This window comes from Limulus polyphemus, unplaced genomic scaffold (assembly GCF_000517525.1).
Source record: "Limulus polyphemus unplaced genomic scaffold, Limulus_polyphemus-2.1.2 Scaffold3823, whole genome shotgun sequence".
NCBI classification, from domain to species: Eukaryota; Metazoa; Arthropoda; class Merostomata; order Xiphosura; family Limulidae; genus Limulus; species Limulus polyphemus.
Genome location: NW_013669433.1, coordinates 38234 through 61921, shown reverse-complemented (window position 1 = coordinate 61921; position 23688 = coordinate 38234). Strand labels below are relative to the sequence as shown.

General features: G+C 31.9%; 1 protein-coding gene across 1 annotated transcript in view; it reads left to right on the top strand.

Moving 5' to 3' along the window:
• Positions 1 to 23688, top strand: part of LOC111088464 (putative adhesion G protein-coupled receptor E4P) — an 85613-nt gene that overhangs the window by 38939 nt on the left and 22986 nt on the right. Inside the window, exons 4-7 of the mRNA XM_022398675.1 lie at positions 1976 to 2140; positions 11856 to 11905; positions 12752 to 12846; positions 21599 to 21701. Of these exons, the coding sequence (XP_022254383.1) occupies positions 1976 to 2140; positions 11856 to 11905; positions 12752 to 12846; positions 21599 to 21701 (413 nt within the window). The remainder of the gene's footprint in view (positions 1 to 1975; positions 2141 to 11855; positions 11906 to 12751; positions 12847 to 21598; positions 21702 to 23688) is intronic.

Below are 23688 nucleotides of genomic sequence, written 5' to 3'. Positions count from 1 at the left end.
CATCTGCTTGACCAACTATCCTTCCTCTAACAAAATCTGACAATTCGAGAGAACCTTGAGTTCTAGGCATGTTGTAGCACAAGATAATTAGTGTGAGGACCATTTTCATTTATATAGTGCTCTGTGAAGACAAATTAGTTAGCATAAATCAGTTAAATGACGAAAAATCGGTGTCTATTTACTTGTGACCACTCAGTGTATATACTATGCATATTTCTGGATGAGACAAAACTGGCACATAGGTAAACCACTATTACATAACCAGAGATTATAAGATGTGACGGGATGGAATGTAATGGAGAACAAGCAAAGAAGACAAGCAGCTTTTATGAACACAATTAAACAGTACTTATTTAATTCTTTCTGCAGGTTCCCATCATAGGAGGATTAGAAAACTAAAATTCTCTTTAATACATTTTTTACTGGTTGGCTATACATGACGATAAAGGACCACACATATTAGGAGGCCTTGTTGAATGAGATTTAAGAAGGCTTTACACACTATCTACTTTTGAAGAGTTGGAGCAAAAAGCTTTAGACAACGTCGTTAGTTAGCAGTAGAAAATAGATTCATTAAAAGTTTAAAACAAGCACATATCCAACCATTAAAATTGCAGATTTATTTCAGGGCTAACCACTCAATAAAATATTGAGATAAAAGTTCTAGATACCTACTGCCTACATTAATTGCTAAAGTGACGTTACGGTAGCATTCTGTTTGGTTGCAGCAAAACTATATTTCTCAAGTGTTGAACATATTCAAGCTCCTAAGCATCTGTGTACGTATGACGTTTAATATTCATTTAAGAAAGTAAAACTATGTAGCAGACACATACATTCGATATGTTTTAGCTTTTATGTTTTTTTATTTTTTACGCTATTTCTTTGCTTATCTAACACATCTGGAAGACACTTTTGTCTAGCAATAGTATTTACGAACATTGTTGTAAACATGCGTTGCGCATCACCTCTGATATCCAAATCTTCCTATATTATTCTGGTATTTTAATGATTGTAGCTCTACAAACTGTGTTCTAATATTGGATGCCTTCGGGCATTGTTCTTCATTTCACCCAAGATTAATATCTCTTGTCACAGTATTAAGACAGTCTAAGACTCATCTCTGCAGCCGCAGGCCTTCTGAATTTAACTATTCCCCCCAAATCTTCATAAGCTAAGACACTAGCTCCTTTAGTTTACAATATATTTAGTTTGAAATGCTTTCCAGTTCCATGTAGACGTACCATTAATACAGTATAAAGATTTTGCTAGTGTAATTTCAAGACATTAAATTCCTTTATTTGTCTAAGCCAAAGCATTTCCTTCTAAAAGCACATTCAGAAAAAGTATTCCTATGAATGAATGTTCTTAGAATATCATAATCAGCATTAAAGAGCTGTAAAGAATAGTTTCGTTCTATTTCGTCTGTTACACCTATACACGTGTTTAATTGTTTTGAGCCTCAATTACAGTATTAAGATTGTTATAGATGGATATTGAAACTATTTTCATTTGAACTGCTATTTACTTATGTTTCAAAATGTTGATGATATATGTCTTAATATTTATTTAGGATACATATGTTGTTTTTATTAGTAGTAGAATATATAATATACAATAGTATGTCTCAGAAAATTAAAACGCAGAATTTAATTACATATTGAAGTATTACTTGTAATGTCTTCAGAATTGCACACAAAATTACATAAAAATGTGTATTATTTGAATGAATCCTATCATAAGACAGGATATATCACGTGGCCTAAAATTGATCCTATTTGTAAGTGTATAGGAACGTTTGATCAAGCTTTCTTTATGGCAGAGAAAGAAAACTTACCATTGTTTATAATGCTTTGAGATCATATACCAGCATACGCCCAACATGAACAAGTTGTGAGACAAAGTCTATCTAACTAAATATGCCATGCCAACTTTAATCTTTATTTATTGAATATTATGATGGTTTATCTTCCAGGTCCTTGCGATCAAAATTATGATGTCTACACTTCACCACCACTAAATATTAAACACTGTCCAAACAGAGCCAAATGTGATGATAAGAGTGATGCAACAGGTCCAAGACGAATCTGTACCTGCGTGATGGGCTATCTGTTAGATGAAGATGACTGGGCATGTTACCGTAAGTTCGTAAATGTGAAATGGTTGATGATCTCAGAACTACTTGTGTTTATGTGTGTTTAAAATAACTTTTTTTCATTCACATGTCTACTAACTGAAAGCAATTTATTCAAAAAATTACAGTTTTTTTACAGGTCTCCTTCTACATGGGATTACATAATAAGTGTGAGAAAAAAGCTCTCTTGAAATGTTTATAAAAATTCGTCTATAAATTAAAGTTTCTTAAAAGATAGAAACTATTTACAATAATAAAACACAATGAATCACATAATCATATGTGCAATAACATGTTAATATTTCAATGCTCTCATGTTCTAAAAATTCACATGTTAAATGTAAAATATTTAAATTAGACAGTAGCAAGTTGTGTATTGCTGTTTTAACAATAACATATTAAATTTCTAATTACATCTTTCAAAAAAGATTGATCAGAAACATTACTTTTTTTAACAAGCATAAATGCTTTTATATCTCTATGTCCAACAAAAATGTGTTATAATAAATTAAAAATAAATATATGAAATGTTAGATATACTACTTAATTTAATTTAATGTTAAATTGAATTATTTTTAAAAGTCAGAGTTCATCGCAAGTTTGTTTATGCAACTGTTTACGTTGTGTGGTTCAATAGTTATGAATTGGTGATTGTTATGTTATTGCTTCATGTTACTAGAACCTTTTGAGTTTTTCGTTGTTTCAATTGAGTATTGTTGCTTCATAATATCTAGTAGTGTGTAAAATGTTCTAGACCTCTATCGGGTGTAAATACATGTCGAAAACGTAGTTCCATATAATCAGATCTAGATTGCACAATTATGAGTTTAGCCATTAAGAGCGTATAGTGGCGATTTTTAGACTGAAATTATCACAGATTGTATTGTAATAACAAAGTAGAGAAGAAATATTTTGTCTTGTCAATTGTGTTCTAAAACAATTGAACCAGCCTGTGTGGATTTTGACGAAAAAGAGACAATTATTTATAGCTCTGGATACAACTGTGATAACCAACAGTGTAACGAACATTTGTATATCCATTTGATTTGTTTTAAAATATCAATTCAAAACAAGTGGATTGTGTTCTGTTTGCTTATTGTGAAATTTATTGCCAACAAGTCACGGACGCATACTTTGAAGAACCTGGCCCGTGTATAAAACTGGAAGTGAAACTTGAAGTTCAAATCAGTCACTATTGAGATTTTAGAAGTATATGAATTACTTTGCAACATATAAGAAAACAAGCTTCTCTATTCTTGTACAGTAACTCTCATTTGTAGTTTGTCATTGAAATTTACTTTTTAAAACCCACAACAAGAAAAAAAAGAAATTCCTCAGCAAAATGGTCTATTCATAGAAAGTTTACACAACCAATAATTCTAAAGAACTTAGATATATAGTCTTGGCCAAAATGTATGTATATTTTGTAACAAGTAATATTATTATTATTATGGCGGAATACAAATACACTTAGCACTGACAAAATGAGAAATGAATGTTAAATTAAGCATCTAAATATGTAATTTGTACAATGAGACAGGTTTTATGGACATCAGGAACGATTTATTAGAAGAACAAACAATTTTATCAGATACCTGTAGAAAGATGTCTAATTCAGCATTTCACTTATACCAACAAACCTTTACCAAAACATATATTTTAACAAAATATAACCTCAAATTATCATAAATAGGGTCTTATATCAGTTAATGTTAAACATTCCGTACTTGATTGGTCCTCCTTATACTCTAATAATATCCACAAGGCATCGTGGCATGCTTTGATGAGGATATTGATATAATATAGCGTGATCTCATCCCAACTTGTCACTGTAAGGCGCTATAACTTAAGCTACAGTAGCTGTTTTAGAGTCGTGGTTAACAGTTTTCCGTCTCAGCTCTGCCCAACAGTTCACAATGGGATTACAATCTGGAAACTTTACTCCTAGTCGAGATAATCCTGTACATTATGTACACTGTTGAGTGGCATTGTCATTCTGGAACACAAAGTTATTGCCAAACTTTGCCCTAACATGTGGCAGAATATCTTCTCCATGTGATAGCTGTACGAGGTGCCTAGAGGACATGAAGACAAGTTTTTCTGCCATGATGAATATATGATGCCCAAACATGTACTGCACCACCTCCTGTGTGTTTCTTGTGGAAAAAACAGTCTTTCTTCATCTGTTCTCGAGGCAAATGACTAACACAAATCCTACCATCAACTTTAACAAACCATAAATAGGACTCATTTGAAAAAATGACGTATTGCCCATGTCCTAACTATACGATGGTATACTGTATTGCTTAAGTAACACAGCGATGAAAGTGAATTGTGATTAATATCGGTTTGTAGATAAACCTTCTTGCAAAATAACCTTGTTTGGTCAGCCTCCTATTCACTGTTCTTCAGGATTCCATGGAATGAATGTGCTCATGGCATTCTTGTCGTGTGGTGTTGCAAGACTTCTTTCGACCTTGACATGTTAACCTGATCAAAACACAGTCATCTCATATAGTGTCTACCCATAGACTTTCTTGGAACAATGTTTCCTGTATTCCGATGACGTTTCAGGATTCTGGACACAGTTCACTGGGAGTACCCTATTGGTTGGCAATGTCCTTTTGCTTCATATTATTTCTGGATAGTCAAATAATTTGATGATACCCTATTACTTCTGGCACATGATAATGCATGACTCTACACCTAGTACAGAGAAATTATTTGAACAAAACATTGGTCTGTTTCTAGACAGATTGTACCAAAAGCACACCCTTTTATACAAAACCAGTGTCTATGGGTGTGTATTGCTGCTCAAAACAACTTCTACAGACTACAATAGTAATTCGTACATGTTTGTTTGATCATACACTACCTTCTCTGTTACTACTTGGACATTTACTCAATAACTACTCCATGCTTGTAGACAATAACATCAATATAGAACATTATGCAATCATTTTAGCTGGACAAGACTGTATGATGATACAAGTATTGAAACTACCCAAATAAATTAATTATTTGCATGAAACATGCCAAAAAGCACGAAACAATCTCCTATGTCATCTTCAAAGGCGTGTTAAATCCTATGAAAATATTTACACACTATTTTGTATAACCTATGTTAGAGCTATATGCAAAGTTAAATGTGTATTTATGACATCTAACTAATAAAAAATGGGAAAATTATTGTAATTGGCTAACTCATTCTATAATGTATATTACACATGGCATAAATGTAGTTACTCCAGCTTAACTTGTCCAGCTTTGTTCTTAATGGTACTCTATTATGAACATAAGAGTTTTCAACATAGTATGAGTTGTAAAAGAAAACTTTTACATTCTCACTAAGAACTACATGACGTCTTGCTGGCTTACAAGTAAATCCTTTTCAGAGATTTTCTGTCAGTCAGTTGTTTTGTTTCTTTTGTTTAATGTTTAATGTCAATAAACAAACCACTCTATATTATTCAGTGAGCAATTTTGGTTTCTTAAATGATGTCAATATACCACAGCTGACTATTGGTGGATATCATCAGGGAATTTCTTTAACTACGTGGAATCTTCTTTTTCATGGCGATTTGCATCTAGGAATATATAATTTCTAACTTCTGAGTCAATCGAACTGTTCAGCATGATAGAGCACACTATCATCCATTGACTAGAAGTTAGGGTTAGTACAAGTGAATATGGCATTGGCATAAAGTACAGTAGGATGTTATCCATATAGTGTGCACCATTATTGGTACAATTTCCAGAATACAGAACATAGATAGCCCATTGTGTGGCTTTATATTTAACTACAAACAAACACTAAACCATAAACGGCAAGTAGCTGGTCTCTCAGTAGTTATCCTTTCATTCTGGAACCATGCACTGATTGGCTGCCTCAGGTGAGGATGGAGTAGAAATGATGACGTCATGATACCATGACGAGGCACCAGAGGGCATATTTCTAGGGAATGTTACGTGATATTTAGTTTAGTGTTACTCACAGAAGACATGTTGGAAGAGTAGTATTCCACCAGGATTTTTAGTTCCATGACGTGACACCAGAGGGTTCATTATAGGGATGGGTGCTGTTACCAAAGTTCCCTAGGCAGATCTATTAGGATACATAAGCGGATGGTGTTGCTAAGGTTCTTTTGACAGATGTTACTACTAGGTGGATTGTTTTACTGAAGTTGGTACTGATAGAGCAGATAGTGTTTCTATAGACAGGTGATGTTACTAGGTAGATTGTGTTGTTAAGGGCAGTGTTTATATAGGCAGATAATTCAATAGGATGATGGGCTCATCTTCTCTAATTGATATACATCCTGAAAAGTTTTATCCCACATAATGTTTCGTTTTTATACATATTGAATGAGGGTGTTAGTATAGCTGATTGTGTTTTAACTATCGATTTAGTACACATTTAATGTACTAATTATAGTTTCCATTTGTTAGACCAAGCATTATTGGACAGTGATGTTTTAGAATAAAACTTAAGGTTAATTGCTTCTTTCAATTACAATAAACCACTTTTGGCATTTGAAAAACCCATTAGCAGCCAATAAAGTTAAGGCACCAAAACCAACTAACCTTGAGTTAATTACGCAGGCCTGTGAATTTCAACTTCATCAAAGTTATTTTGGTTTTTGGTTTACGTTTTATAGGTAAAATGCTTATTTTTAATTCATTTCTGTAATTAATATATTGTATAACATCTATTCGCACTGTATGGGACGTTTATATATATATATATATCTCTAAATAATATACGATATTTTAAGGTTTAGATTTATAAGTTAATCTCTACAATTGTTCCTCTAAAGTTTAGTTTTAAAAGATGTACGAAAATAGTTAGGTTTAACCATTACTAGAAACCAATATTCATACCTTTCTGTAGATAATTCCACAAATATTTGTCAAGAACTTGTTTTTTCTTACTGAAGCTATTTGCATATAGACTGAAAGCTCAATAAGTAATATCCTTACCATTTCTTTTCTGTAGAACTTTTCATTTCGAAAAACGAACGTTTACTACAGATATGCAGTGTAAACTTTTTCAACTCTATTGCCTAATAAGTAGTTTGATGCATTCCAGCCGATGGCAGGTTGGCAAAGCTTGATCCTCGTGTAAAATTAAGTGATGTGTTTGTTTAAGGCTAAAACAAGTAATGTTTTTGTTTCTACAAAACTGACAGACTAAAGATTATGATGAAAGGAAGAACTCTGTCATAATTAAAAGTAAACTTGATAAACCGGATAAACAGAGAAAAATTTAATGAAAGTACAACGTTTCACCAGGTTAACCTAGCATCATCAGGTACGTCAACTACAATAAATGAATTGAAACTACAAATATATATAATAATACAGCACAAGGGTACATTGAACTTTGATTGGGTAAATTTAACAGTAAGGTATGATATTATTGATAGGGCTTGACTTCTTGAGGGTCAATGTCTGTAGTCAACAAAATAGAAAAATATAAGTACACTTTCAAAAATATAAAATATTATAACAACAAAATGTATAAATTAAATACTGTAACTTGAAAATTGTAAATAGAGGTAAAGTGATTCATAGAAAATAATATTAAAAAGACCTTTTCGAACATCAACATAGTTAAGTTAAAGTTAGAATAGATACAACTGGGTGCCTGAATACTTATTTATTTTAGGCATAAACTGTTTTATAAGCAAGGCTTCCTTAATTTTACGACGGCTTATATTTTTTTTTCTCTGCTAAGAATTTTAACATTATCAAGATGAAATGAATGACCATATTTAGACATATGTTCATGGACATGAGAAGGCGGTTTGTAATATTCTTTAACTCGGGTGGGTACTTGCCAGTAGGTTTCTTCAATTTTTCCAAATAAATAAATATATGTTTTGAAATGTAAAATAGTCATAAAACTAGTTTTTCTGAGAGTACTAACTGAAATCTCACATGTTTAGTTATCACTGAACATGAAATGTGAACAATTAATAATGCTGTTGTCAAAAAATGATTATGTTTGACTATAATGTAAATGTATGAATCCTTTATTCATTTATTCATATAGTGACATGAATTTAATACGATGTACTAAGATGTCTCGTGATAAATGCAATGTTCACATATTTTTACACAAATGAAAAATATAAACTTTAAATGAAACAATAATATGAAAACAATGTAGAAAATTCGTATGCAGTCTAATCCAGTATTTTATAAGTTAAGCTGTGTAAGTAAATAGTATATTTACTGTACCTTCAAGTTTTGTTAACAAATGTTTCAGTATCAGTGATACTTGTCATTTCTGTGTTTTCCATTGTTGTTGTAAAGTATTGTTACGTCTCCGTTCGTTAGTTAATTTTCCGTAAATTTCGTTCCGACGAAACTTTAGCGACACAAGTCCTTTATTAAATAAAACTGGTTTATTCTTTCTGAATACAACTTTGCAATACCCTTAATTTCCACAGTCGCGCTATAACAAACGCTATAATTCACAACGAACGTCTCACGTGCTCGACTCAACAATACTCTCTCTCTGTCCGCAGTTTAATTACACAGCATTACATTGTTCCCGTCGCTTCTTCGCCGGTCTTATATATACAAGAATACCCCATATTCATTAGTCTCCCGACGCTTCATGAACGTTCTAGAAGCGCGTGGCGTGTTACTAGCGTCACGTGACCTCCGCTGTCGTAACAGTATATTACCTAATATATAAACAGTAAATGTGTTGGATTTTTAAATATGAAAGAATAATCACTGGGTTTATAATTAAAAGTCCTTTTAAATTATGATAATCAACTATATATAGCAATATTGATTTATTTGTTATTGAACTCTGCTAAATACACAAATGTTTTCGGTTATGTTCATTTGCAAAAAAAAAGTGTTTGATACTTTGGACTAATAAGGTTAAAAGGCGAAGTTTGAAAAATACAGAAATAGAATTTATGGTTTGTCAACAACCTTTAGTCTTCCATTTTTATAGAAACAAAAGCATTATTTGTTTTAGCTTTAAGCAAACGCATCACTTAATTTTACATAAGGATCAGGCTTTGTCAACTTGCCATCAGCTGAAATGCATCAGACTAATTATTAGGCAATATGGTTAAAAAAATTACACTGCATATCTGTAGTAAGCATTAGATTTTCTAAATGAAAAGTTCTGTACAAAAGACATGTTAAGGATATTACTTATCGAGCTTTTAGCCTATATGCATATAGTTTTTACTCAGGGAAAAACAAGCTACTGACAAAGATTTGTGAAAAATATTTATAGAAAGGTAAGAATAGTAGTTTTGTAGTAATGGTTAAACTTAACTATTTACGTTGATCTTTTAAACCTAAACTTTAAAAGAATAATTATAGAGATTAATATATAAATCAAAACACGAATTATTGTATTTTATTAAGAGATTTAAATAGATGTCCTTTTCAGGGCGAATAGATGTTGTACAATATATTAATTATAGAAGTGAATTAGCAATAAGCATTTTTCCTATAAAACGTCAGAAAATGTAAATCGTATGTTATGCACATTAAATATATAAATGGAAACTGTAACTAGTACATTAAATATGTACTAAAGCGATAGTTAAAACATAATCAGTTATATTAACTGCCTCGTTCAATGTTTATAAAAATGAAACATTATGTGTAATAAAACTTTTCAGGATGTGTATCAATTAGAGAAGAGAAACTATAGAACTAATGAATTAGTGAAGTGTTTTATACATAAAGCTATGGACAATTGTTAAAGAACTAGACTATAGTATTTGCCTCATTAAACCAATACATAGATGAAGATTATATGTGTGATAAACCTGATATATGTAATACAATATGTTATAATAGTTGTTTCGTTAAAATAATGGTTTTATTTGTAACTGTTTAGGACATTGAATTAAATCTAGACATTGATGACGTAATTACATGTTTAGATACATTGAGACACTCTATGATGAGCTCATCATCCTATTGAACTATCCACCAATAGAAACACTACCCTTAGTAACAAAATCCACCTAGCAATACCATTCACGTGTAGAAACACATCTGTTCTAGCAGTATTAACCTTAGTAACACAGTCTGCCTGGTAATACCATCCACCTACAAAACCTTAGTAACACTATCTACTTATTGAATCTTAATAACACCGTCTGCCTATAGAACCTTGGTAACAACCCCCCCCCCCAGTCATGCGCCCTCTTGTGCCACTTCGTGGAACTATGACTACTTGCAACACACTCCTCTACCCACCCGCCCTCTGGTGAGTAACACTCGAAGTATTGTGTCAAGTAACATCTCCTAGAAACACTCTCTCTAGGCCACTTCATGGCACTATCATTTCATCGTCTCTACCACCTCCCCTCACCCTGAGGCAATCCATCAGTGCATGTGTCCAGAGTACAATCATAACTACTTCTCTGCTTATGTTGTGAATGCTAGTTTCCTTTGTTTATCGCCCCGCATGGCCAGGTGGTTAGGGTGCTCGACTTGTATTCTGAGGGTCGCGGGTTTGAATCCCCGTCCTACCAAACATGCTCGCCCTTTCAGCCGTGGGAGCGTTATAATGTGACGGTCAATCCCACTATTCGTTGATAAAAGAGTAGCCCAAGAGTTGAAGGTGGGTGGTGATGACTAGCTGCCTTCCCTCTAGTCTTGCACTGCTAAATTAGGGTGGGCTAGCGCAGATAGCCCTCGTGTAGCTTTGCGCGAAATTCAAAACAAACAAACAAACCTTTGTTTATATGTATGGATAACTGTCACTCTGGTTTGGAAGCAGTTTCACAATATGAAAAATAAGACTTTGAGACACTAATCATCACATCGCAAGATCCTACTGTAATTGTTCAGTTCAAATAGATTTTGTTATGGGAGGAACATCTAAATGTCTTCTTTCAGGTCCAGCTATGGCTCATGAACATTCTGGAGCACTTCAAGTTTTGTATTTTACATTGTTTTAAAATAGTAATTTCATGATTTTTTTTCATAGCCAAAATATTACAAATTTTAGTTATCATGTCTTTTTTATAGTATATATGTCTATAGAGTTGAAATGAATTAGTTATAATTTATATAGATATCAAGAATTAAAGTAAAATCAACCTTGTAGGTATATTTCTTCATAATTGTTAATATTTTTATTTCTATTGTGATTATTCATTGTATTATTATTGCTTTTTAATTGATAATACGCACTGAATATAATTTTTTTGTTTAATATTACTCTAACTAGAATTCGAAATTCATACAGTTTTGGCTAAAATGTTTGCATCCTCTCTTATATTGATGTTATTGTCTACATGCATGGAGTAGTTATTGAGTAAATGCCCGAGTAGTAACAATAAAGGTAGCATATTATCAGACAAACATGTAGAGTTGTTATTCTAGTCTGTATAAGTTGTTTTGAGCATTTTGTCAAAACACACACATATAAAAATGTATAAAATGTGTGCTTTTTCGAAACTCATCAATGTTTTGTTCACACAAGTCAGAACAGCAAGATATAAACCAATTTCTATACAATGTCTAATTCTCGTGTTTGATATTTGTGTTATTATTTATATTTGTGTGTGTGTGTGTGTATTTTTGGAAGGAGTGAATAGAATTATTGAACGATCAATTATATGTTATTGCCTCGAAAGTGGATTCCAGAACTTACAATATTAACTGAGCTTTTATTATTTTGTAACTTTTAAAACCTAAAACATAAAATTAATTATTTTATTAGCTCGACCTCCACCTTCATCCACACCAAGACCAATCCCAACAATGACTCCTGTAAGTATACATGTCTTTTGTTTCGATTGAAAATAAGAACTTTGTCTATTTGTATTTAACATAGGAAAAAACAAAAATTAAATAAACTGAGAGCATATGTGGTATTTATGAAATAATATCGGTGTAGCATATGTGAATATCATATACTGATTATTCATACTTATACATCACTGTTATTCTCTATTTTATACCACTGTTATTCTATATTCTACATCACTCTTACTTTCTATTCCACATAACTATTATTCTCCATTCCACCTTGAAACATAAAGAAATATTTTCATTTTATCTTGATATATGGTTGCTGTAGAGCTGTTAACTGATTCTAGATCAACTAATATGTTAGAGAACCGTAGTCACTGATCTCAATCATTTAGGTTGATTTGAGACATCACTTTAAAAAGTGTATGATCATAAAATTTATTCGTAGCTGCTTGTATTATAAAATAGATAAAGATTACAACTTAATGAAAGCTAAAGAAATAGACAGCACATAAATATTTCAGGACCTAGAAAATTACTGTCAGAAACATTTTGTAACTGGCACGAGGAGAGTTGCTTAAACCTTCACATTTACAAGCATACACATTGCTTAAACCTTCACATTTACAAACATACACATTGCTTAACCCTTCACATTTACAAACATACACATAAATTCATATTAGGAAAATCCAAGCATAGCTAAGATGATAAAACAAAATCTAAGGAAGATCACAGATACCCACCAATGGTTTTCTTGGTGTTTTGAATTATAATGAACTTTGCCATGACAGATAATATCCTGAGTTACTTACCTTTAACATATGATGAAATACACAAGAGTTTCTTTCTGTTTACTTATAGGTAGAAAAAACAGTGGCCATAGTCTTGACTCGAACAGCTAGTACAATCTTACTCGTCATGACAGGTTTAACCATGGTCTTGTTCCTGTTATTAAGGTAAGGACTGTAAAATAGTGGTTATAGTGTCGACTCGTACAACTAGTACAATCTTACCCATCGTGACAGGTTTAACCATGGTCTGTTAAGATAAGAACTGGCTTTAATACAGTGGCTACAGTATTGACTCGAACAGCTTGTACAATCTTAACTATGCTTTTGTTCCTAGATACAAGTTATAAGACACTAGAAGTTGGTGCAACAAATTGAGATGTAAAAAGGTAGGACTACTAACTTTAATACAGAGATCGTTTTTTTACAGGAATCAAAATAAACATTTAACCCTTACAGGAAAACCTACTCTATTTTGTTCTGATTAAATAGAACAATTACATTTCACGTATTTAAAATTGTCTTTCACATTGGTGAACTTCATAGTTATTGTGAAGTGTAACACTTAATTTTTAAGTTAAATTATAATGTTTCTTTTATTTTAATTATACTAAGGTATGCATTATAGTTACTTGTTAATGTTACAAATAGAAACCTCTGTTTTGTTTTACAATATAGATGAGGTTTGTTTTAGTTATTAACTAATAAAAAACTAGATAACATTTCAATCTCACGGATAAGACTGTCCTTGATCCTGTTTCTGTTGCTAAATCAAACAAATTATGATATATTGTAAGTCTAGAGTTCATTACTTTATTAAATCAAATTGTAACACACACCAAATTGCTTTTGTAAACTAAAGTTTAAGTTTGTTATATTTTTCCACTTAAATTAATATCTAAGCTTAAACTAGTTTATTTGGATTAATATAGGTTTAAGTTTGATCATCATTCACATTCTTCCAGTGAATATTTGTGCTTTGTCTTATTTACTATTCAATTTTTTCTTTAGCTCATGTCAAAGCAAGTTTTAATTCTGTATTGAAAGAAAGATCTACGCTTGGCCTTATGTTTTGCGATAAATCAATATTTAAGCTTAACCTTGGACCCCTCGTCAGATTAAGGTCTCAGTATGACTTATCTCTTAATGGGTTTCTCAAAGATCTGAACTAGATCTAATTCCTTTCCATAAATGAAATATAAAGTTTGTTATGAGACAAGGGGATAATTTCCGCCACTCCAGCTCTGCTGAATTTATATAGGATAATCGAAACGTTCTTCACAAAAGGAAAAAGGAAAAAGTAAAGTTTTTCAAACATCATTCTTTTCAAATCTAACATTAAAATGCAGTCGGTTTTAAATAGTGTGATTGCGCAAGTTCTTCTTACCACATTTAATTTAATATTTGCTAGTAGTTGATCAATATAATGTTACGTGAATTAACTATCAATTTTTCTACGGTTATTAATGAAATACCAATTGATTAGACCATGCTGTACATATTCCTTAAGGTTATATACATGTCGGCTTATCTCATTTCCCTGCTGTATTTGATCAACTCCTCCAAGCAGTAATCACTTACTCACCAGTTTATCTTGGACTCTTGAATACAGCCTTTAGGAATGGAATAATTGCTCAGTTTTTCTTATTCATTATACTGTAATACTAAGGACAGAGAATGTACAATAAGCTGCCATAAGTTTTGAAATGACGTCACTATCTCATTCCCTAGCTAAGGATCCAAACATGGTCTTCTTTCTTTGTTCAATGAAGTTGTAAACTTGTTCTTATATTGTGATTGTTTGTTATTTTATTCGATATATTATAGACTAAATTGTAGTGACCATAACGAGTTTTTAGAAAGCACTCGCTTCAACATTCCATGTCCGTTCAATCAATTATATCGAACTTTCTAATCCAGTATTATGTCTGAGGTAATAATATTTTAACTTAGAAAACCTTCTAGTATCTTATTATTATTTCCGTATCATGACTTTAGATTACAGGACTTTATATTCCCATATTATATATATGTAACATTTAGAACGAACTGATTACATTGTTAATATAAATATTTATATTGTTATGACCACTCAAGAAAAAACTTGATAGTTTTAAATACATGCAAATCTCAAATATAATATATATATATACATGATTTTGTAAATGCATGTATACATGAGATATGTTAGTAATGATTTTCCAATTTAAGAACCAAGCTTTGTAAACATGTATTATATTGTCAACGTTTACAATAAATCTATGTATAAACATATAGATCCTACGTGGTTTCTTACTATTATGAATAAGCTGATATGGGTGAAAAAGGCCACAGCGATCCACATCTACGGCCACCTTTCACCGTCTACCGTCAGTATGTCTCTTTGTTTTAGAACAAAGACATATTGAGCTATCTGCCGTGCCCACCGTGGGCAATCTAACTCCGGGTTTTAGCATTGTGCGTCCATATATTTACAGCTTTCCCACCAGGGGGAAAATAAAGCAGATTACTGTCGATAAGTAAACTTTACATCCTGAAGTTCGTTTCCAAACCTACATTAGTCACATATTTGTATTAGCAGTACAATGAAGTTTAAAGTTTAAAATAAAGTGAGCGCTTATTTGCATGAACGTAAAATACCCAGATATATGGTATTAAAGTGTTAGCATTAGTCACTCTAAATATTAGCATAAAAAGTTGTGCGCGCTACGTATAATCACATAATAGTGCTGTTGAAATGAAACATTTTTTCACACACGTCGAAAGTTTTCTTTCACTTCTTCGTAACACTCCACCCTTAAACGATGACTTATCAATTGCTTATATTTTCCTAATTTGTGACAAAATAATTTTTCTATTTAATGCTTGAAAAGAATTAAGCTTATGGTTTCAAAACGCGATTTATTATCATTTCTTGAATATTTAATAGTAGCTATTCTGAACTGTTATTAAAATTACAAAAAAATAAAATAAAAAATAATTCTTCAACTGCAGAAAATGTTACAGTAAAAGATATTTTTGTTCTTAACATAGATCACTCAAGGTTAATAATATTTTTGGTAACTATAGAACACGTGAAAACATCTTATAAATCCATGCAACAGTTATATAACTTTATTAAAGCTGGATCGACAACTTTAGGAGATAAGCTTTACTTATCATCCCCTTTGGTCAAGTTATAGTAACTTAATTAATTTTTTATTTTCATTCTTAATTCCCTTCATTGCATCTTTAGTTCATTAAGAACAACTGTTTTCCTACAACTGGTTTTAGACAGTAAATGAATGATCTAGATGTCGGCCATTGTGGGCTTAAGCACCCATATCTGCTCTTAATATCTTCAATGTTAGAAAAACACGTAGGTTCAAGAAGTCTTGATAGAAATGAATAAAAACCCTATAACCCGAGCGCTTTCGAAAGGTGGATCTTTCTTCTCCAGTTTGCTCTAAATATCTAATTTTCTTATTTCATAAGATAGACTTGCGAATAAAATTCACCTTAGTCTTGAGGATAAGTGCACAAAATGGACAGAATCGCGCACTTTGTGGTAAAAGCATGAAACTTGGTATACATTTGCATCATGCCAAAAATGTAAATTTAGATATAGTGCTATCCCAGATTTCGCTTGTTGTGGCTTTGTCGGCCATTTATCAAATGGCGGACTCGCTCTGAATAATATATCATATCTCGGAAACTAAAAGGCCTAAATGAAGGCTCAACAATGCTTTTTCTGAATTCAACGATACCGAAAAAGCATTGTTCAGTGTGCCACTCCACTATATTTAACATTTTTAAACATAAATTTGCTACACATATTTTCTATTTATGAGAAAGGGGGTTGAGGAATTATACAATAAACAAAATACATAATACACAAAAATAGAATACGCAATATGTCAACTTTATAGGGTAGTAAGTGGTAGGTCAACTCCCAATATTCGGGGAGGAAAAGGTAGGTAAAGAATTAATGGTGGGTGCTGTTCACTAGTTGTCTTCCCTTTAATGAGTTAGAAATTACGGACCAAAGCACCAGATAACATTTTGTGTAGTTTTGCGCTAAAAGTTTAGAACAAACAAATACAATTACTTGTCACCACACTACAAAGAGTTCTTAATTATACGAACCTACGTCTCTTTTTATCTTAAACGAGTGTACTGTGAGAAATGATCCTTTACCTTTCTATTTGAACTATGATGTAAAACTGTATGGTTTTGTGTGTATGTGTAGAAATTTTGTTTCAAAGATGTTCTTCTGAATGTTTGATAATGTTGTTTTGATTATTTTGTTAATAAAAATACTGTTCTGTGAATGAATAGAAAGACCCCTTTGTATTTTCTGTGCACAACGTTTTTGAAACTATATGGTAAAGGATAATAAGAAGTAAGTGTACAAGGTCTTTAGTGAGTTTTCTTCATTAACGGAAAGTTTCAACGATTTTCTAGGTGAAGATGCAGAATGTTGAAAATGACAATAAGTTGCAAGGTGTAGTTGCAGAATGTTGAAAATGGCAATAAGTTGCTAGGTCTAGTTGCAGAATGTTGAAAATGACAATAAGTTGTTAGGTCTAGTTGCATAATGTTGAAAATGACAATAAGTTGCTAGGTCTAGTTGCATCATGTTGAAAATGGCAATAAGTTGCTAGGTCTAGTTGCAGAATGTTGAAAATGGCAATAAGTTGCTAGGTCTAGTTGCAGAATGTTAAAAATGACAATAAATTGCAAGGTGTAGTTGCAGAATGTTGAAAATGGCAATAAGTTGTTAAGTCTATTTGCAGAATGTTGAAAATGACAATAAGTTGCAAGGTGTAGTTGCAGAATGTTGAAAATGGCAATAAGTTGTTAAGTCTATTTGCAGAATGTTGAAAATGACAATAAATTGCAAGGTGTAGTTGCAGAATGTTGAAAATGGCAATAAGTTGTTAAGTCTAGTTGCAGAATGTTGAAAATGACAATAAGTTGCAAGGTGTAGTTGCAGAATGTTGAAAATAGCAACAAGTTGCTAGGTTTAGTTGCAGAATGTTGAAATGACAATAAGTTGCAAGGTGTAGTTGCAGAATGTTGAAAATGACAATAAGTTGCTAGGTCTAGTTGCAGAATGTTGAAAATGACAATAAGTTGCAAGATGTAGTTGCAGAATGTTGAAAATAGCAAAAAGTTGCTAGGTGTATGTGCAGAATGTTGAAAATGACAATAAGTTGCTAGGTCTAGTTGCAGAATGTTGAAAATAGCAACAAGTTGCTAGGTCTAGTTGCAGAATGTTGAAAATAGCAACAGGTTGCTAGGTGTATGTGCAGAATGTTTAAACTGGCCTAGATCTGCTATGGATAGGTACAAAATGTTAAAACTGGCCACAATTTGCTAGGAGAAGATGCAAACTTTTTAAATGACAATAATTTGCCGGTATTATGAGTTTAATTGTTTTTACAAAATAAGTGTCAGGCAACCAGTCATGTGGCTTGATATGGAAATGTCTAACACTTAAATCCGTTTTCACATATCCTCCTGCTTATTTGGAGTTACAGAACCTATAGTTCAATATATGACCAGTAAGCGTTTGGTAATAAGGCGTATGATCACCTCAAATACTAATATGACTCGTGCAGTTGATGTGTGGCAACCTTAAAATGAGTTAGTCGATGAGTTTCTAGAGAAACACAGCTCATTCATTCATCACAGTTGATTCCAGTTCATCAGCACTGCTTAGAGGTAAATCACGTGCTGCCACGTGTCTTTCTGGAGCATCTCACATGTGTTTAATTAGATTCAAGTCCAATATACTACCTCTCCATATTGTATGACATTCATAGTGCTATGTCATAGTACATAAAAATCTATATGGTTACAAGTACCAATACTTCCCACATTCGCCATGCGCGTGTCTTTTCTCCTTGATATTGGGATTGAATATGATCACAGGCGTTCTCCAGATATGTACTTATCTCGTATCTAGCTGCAATGCAAAGCGCGAGTTTGGAGCAATATGTTCGCCGTTGTTGTTGGACCAATTCGGACTGTTTTGAAGCGATGAATTAGGGGAATCGCACTACTAGTCTTCTGACATAAAGGCCATCTCTTATGAAACCTATTTCAGGCAGTTTGCATGCTGATTTCTCTTCCATTTGTTGCTGTGGACCACTGACTCAATTAGAAAGTCTGAGGTCTGCTGGTTGCTTCAAGTTTAAATTTTCTTGCGAGGTTGTCGGCAGTGGTCTACCCTGTTCATGTCCCCGTGCAATAAAATTTGAAATTAACTTCTGGTCAAAACAAGCTACCTGCATGGATAAGAACTGAAATATATACCTGTAATAAGCATAGTTAATTAAGTATGCTTTTCAAACTATATTACAGATAATGATTAGAATGCATTGTTTCATCATTTGGGTACCTTTGCTGCTAACGATATTTTTAGCCTTAAACCCAATAATATCTCACGAGATTCAGCCAGCCCAGGGTGCTTAGCTTTGTTCTTAATCTATATATTATACTAACAATAGATAATAACCATCATAATGAAATAACAATTATTAGAAACAACAAGAAAGAAAAGTAGCTATATTAGATATTTTAACCAACACCCTTATACTAACAATAGATAATAACCATCATAATGAAATAACAATTATTAGAAACAATAAGAAAGAAAAGTAGCTATATTAGATATTTTAACCAACACCCTGTGTCCACACTGTATTAAGAGTTTTATTTAGGCCTATGTCCAACATGAACTACCACAAAAGCATATTTAATTCGGTCAACTTAGTGGATTTAGGTTAGGCATAAATCCATAAACTAAGCTAAAAGTGTGAAATAATCTTTATAGTGAAAAATAATAAGATCAAAATTATTAAAATGTAGAATAATAATCATTATAAAATAATAAACATTTAAAATGAGAAATACTGAAACTAATAAATAAAAGTAGTTGTATTACATATTTCAACCAACACTGAGGTAAAATTATCACATGTATAAACTATAGTACAAATTGTACTTGGCTGGGCAGCTTAAAGTTCTGGCCAACCTGTTACTCCTCAACATGATGAAAATGTCCAAATGTCTATGTTGTGTACCTAACATGTTCCACTATCACTCTGGATCACATGGGTTTTCCTTCACTTTCATATAAAACTGAAATGTGCATGTCAGATCACATGATCAGCAACTTAACTTTTGTTTGCATATAAACGAACATAGGAAGCTATTGACATTATTTAATGACAGTAGTTTTACCTTGACACAACTAGAATATGGAAACTTTGATCATCCCTTAATTCTCTTGAGCATTATATATAAAACTGTAACAAGTTAGTATAAAAAGCACAACACTTTGAAAGACTATGTATGTGTTTTAGGTATACCTAAACCACATCGGGCTATCTGCTGTGTCCACCGAGGGGAATCGAAACCTTGATTGTAGCGTTTCAAATCCGAAGACTCACTACTGTCCCACCGGGGCCATTTCAAAAACTAATCTTTAGTGTTAGCGTAGAAATTAATCATGATCATAATACACTTTATGTACTAGAGTACATAGAAAACTTAATCTTGTGATGATCAGATCGTACGGAATCATCATTTATATTCCTTTGTCGTCGACTATTTTTTTTTGCATTGTAATTCCAATAACTTCACATAAGATTAGACTAAAATAGGAAATTAAGTTTAAACGAAAATGTGATTTGCTAGACCATCAATAAGGCTAAATATTTATACAAGTTCAGTATCACTTAAGAAAATAGACTAGAGAAATACAAGTGAAAATTATTTTATTAAAGATAAAGTTCTGTACATTATGGAAGATCTAGCTTAGAGCCTGTCAATATTTTCTGAGGTTTTTTATAGTTTAATTTATCTGCATTCCAATTTTTCTTTTGATTGTTTACTTTTCTATGAAAATATGTTTGGATTTCTATGATAATGTGAATAATAATTAGAATCTTGTTTAGTTATCGTAATTCGTTTGTTAATGTTATTTTTTTACTGGTATAATTTTTGATTATCATTTAAACATTATGGTTTCTCCCTCTTTTACCTTACCCTCGGTAGTTTTGGGTTAAGTCTGAGAGCTTATGACTCTAAAAATCGGGTTTTTATACTCAAATTTGGCACATCATAGATAGCCCATTACATAAGCTATGAGGACGTGTTTCCACTGTTTCCAATGGTGTTAACCCTTCATTAAATTTGAAATATGGGTTGATTGTTTTCAACAAATTCTGATGAGAAAAATGATGTGAAAGCATTAGACATCTTTATTTTTCTAGAAATAAGTAAAGATAGAAGTTAATAAATTTTGCGCTTTGTCCTACATGTATTTTCGAAAAAAATTGGTAAGAGCACTGATCTTCTGAACTACTTCAGTTTCCTGATGTATCTAGAGGTAAAAACAACACTATGAATTTGAATTAATTCCTCCGCTCCAAATAGAGCTTGACATATCAGTATGTATATATACATACATTGTTTATTGTTCAACATGAGTTTACTAACGAAGGGCACAATACCTTGAATTCAGTTGAATCCAGATCATTGTATAAAACAAAATAACCCTTTTATTGCAAAATGGTGAAATAAATTTAATGTTAGCGTTTTTTATTGTTAATGATTGTTACAATGAAGTCTACTTTGACGTATTTCCTTTACATAACATAAGGCCTGTTACTATTTTGAGTATCTTTTAGATTAAAAGTAATTTTACCTTGTTAGTTTTTACGCAAAGCCCTTCTAGTTTTTGTATATCTTAATAACGACGGTGTTTCTTTTTCTTTTCTTTGCACAATGTTTATGACATAATCTTATCATAATAATTGGGTTTTTGTCAAAGTTGTCATTAAATATGGTGTTATTTCACTATGTTCCCTATAATAAGCTCTAATATATTTAAACAACATTTTTAACAAAGTAAGTTTCTATTTTTTAGGATTTTCACTGTTGATCGAGTCATACAAATGAATATGGAGTTGGCAATATTTCTTGCCCATATCATGCTCATATTCCCAGCTGATACATGCACAACAAACAAGGTAGGTGGAAGGAAATTTCATCTTCAACTTTGTTATTCAAGTTTGGATTATCAATATTCTCTCTTTCTACACTTTACTTGCAATCCTAAATGTCCGGAAAACATAAAGGAAAACCGCTAAACCAAAACCGTAAAAGGTCACTCAAATTATAACATTCGTCTTATATTTTACTGCAACTTTAAAACAACAATTAAAGTGTTAAACTTATTAGAACTTCTTTATTAAGCTTTTTTTTTTCCAACTCTTTAAAAATCTTAATAGAAACAAAGTATCTACATAGAAGTTTAAGTGTCTTCGCCGTAATATAACTGTGCTGTCACGAGTCGAACTAATTTTATAAATAGCCACCGCTGATGAAATATTACACGTATTAAAGCTCGGAACCTTTATCTTCAGATGATACCAGAGCCATTGAAACATTGTACAATGTTTCTCTACGATTAAAACATTGTGCGGTGTTTCTCTACCATTTAAACAATGTTTCTCCACAGTTGTGGTTGTTAAAAAGCTTTTCGCATATCTCTATATTCACTTCAGTTGTATACAAGGTATATAATTTGTTTTTTGTAAATCTATGCCTAGCGAAGACAGGATCCCTGTAACGAAATAGATGAACATCACAATTTGTGTGATTAGTGATAAATATATATATATATTTGTGAAAAGCAGGATAACATACATACCTTAGTACCGAAATGGTATTTTCTAATTGCATCAAGAAGGGGTTGGAAATAATTAAATGTCAGACAGGCGCATGTTGGTACAATGATGCAAAACTTCTCTGTAACTTTTTTAAAAAACTGTTTTTAAGGATGCTCATTGTGGTGAATATAACGCTTATTGAGAAAATAAAAGTTATTTTGACCTCTTCCAGTTTTGTGATAAATGTTCAATAGGTTTAATAATCTTGTGTCAAGATTACTGATGGAGTGGGAAATACCACGACCTCAAAGAGAAATTATGAAGCATTGGATATTTTGTGTTGATTTTTAAAACAATCTTTTTGTGTGTAATATCTCTCTTGGACACTTGAGATATAGATGGTTGAAACACAATACAGCACTTTTCAAATTGAATGGGCAACTGATATTATAAACACTTATAGTTTTTAAAGATCAAACTGTAGTTTTATTATATCTGTTATAATTCCTGTAAACCACAGAATTTATGCCTCAAATTAAAGCAACTTTGAAGAAAAAATGTTTTCAGCCTAATCCAATCACAATATTTGAAGGAGCGAATTGACTGTACCGATCACTTGAAAAACAAACAAAAAGGACAACTTTTTTACCACTATTATATTTTAATTGATTCCTCGTTGGAAAGCAATATTTGTATCACCATCTGGAAGTTGCCCATCAAGCATATGCCAACCTCTGATAGTAAAGGTTATTTCAATGTAAAAGTTTACCAATTTGTATTTTGAGAGCATATTTTTTGAAAAGCCAAAAACAGGTTTAAATACTGCTTAATTTATTCATCATTAAAACCCACTTGTAACCTTGAAGTATATATGATATAAAAAATGGAGAAGTATGCAAGATAAAGTTAAACCTTGTATTCCTCCATCAATACGATATTTAGTGTCTTTATATTAAGAACGAAAAATGTAAACGAATAGCGAGTTTTCATGTTCTATATAAATCACAGTGGGGACAAACCGAACTATAAAGTGATTAGTAGTTGTTAGTTATATGATGTGATGATATGATTTATCTTGTCCTTCGCAGATTTTTAGAGTTAGTTACAATGGCTGTGGTATGATCTGAACTATAAAGTGATTAGTAGTTGTTAGTTATATGATGTGATGATATGATTTATCTTGTCCTTCGCAGATTTTTAGAGTTAGTTACAATGGCTGTGGTATGATCTGAACTATAAAGTGATTAGTAGTTGTTAGTTATATGATGTGATGATATGATTTATCTTGTCCTTCGCAGATTTTTAGAGTTAGTTACAATGGCTGTGGTATGATCTGAACTGTAAA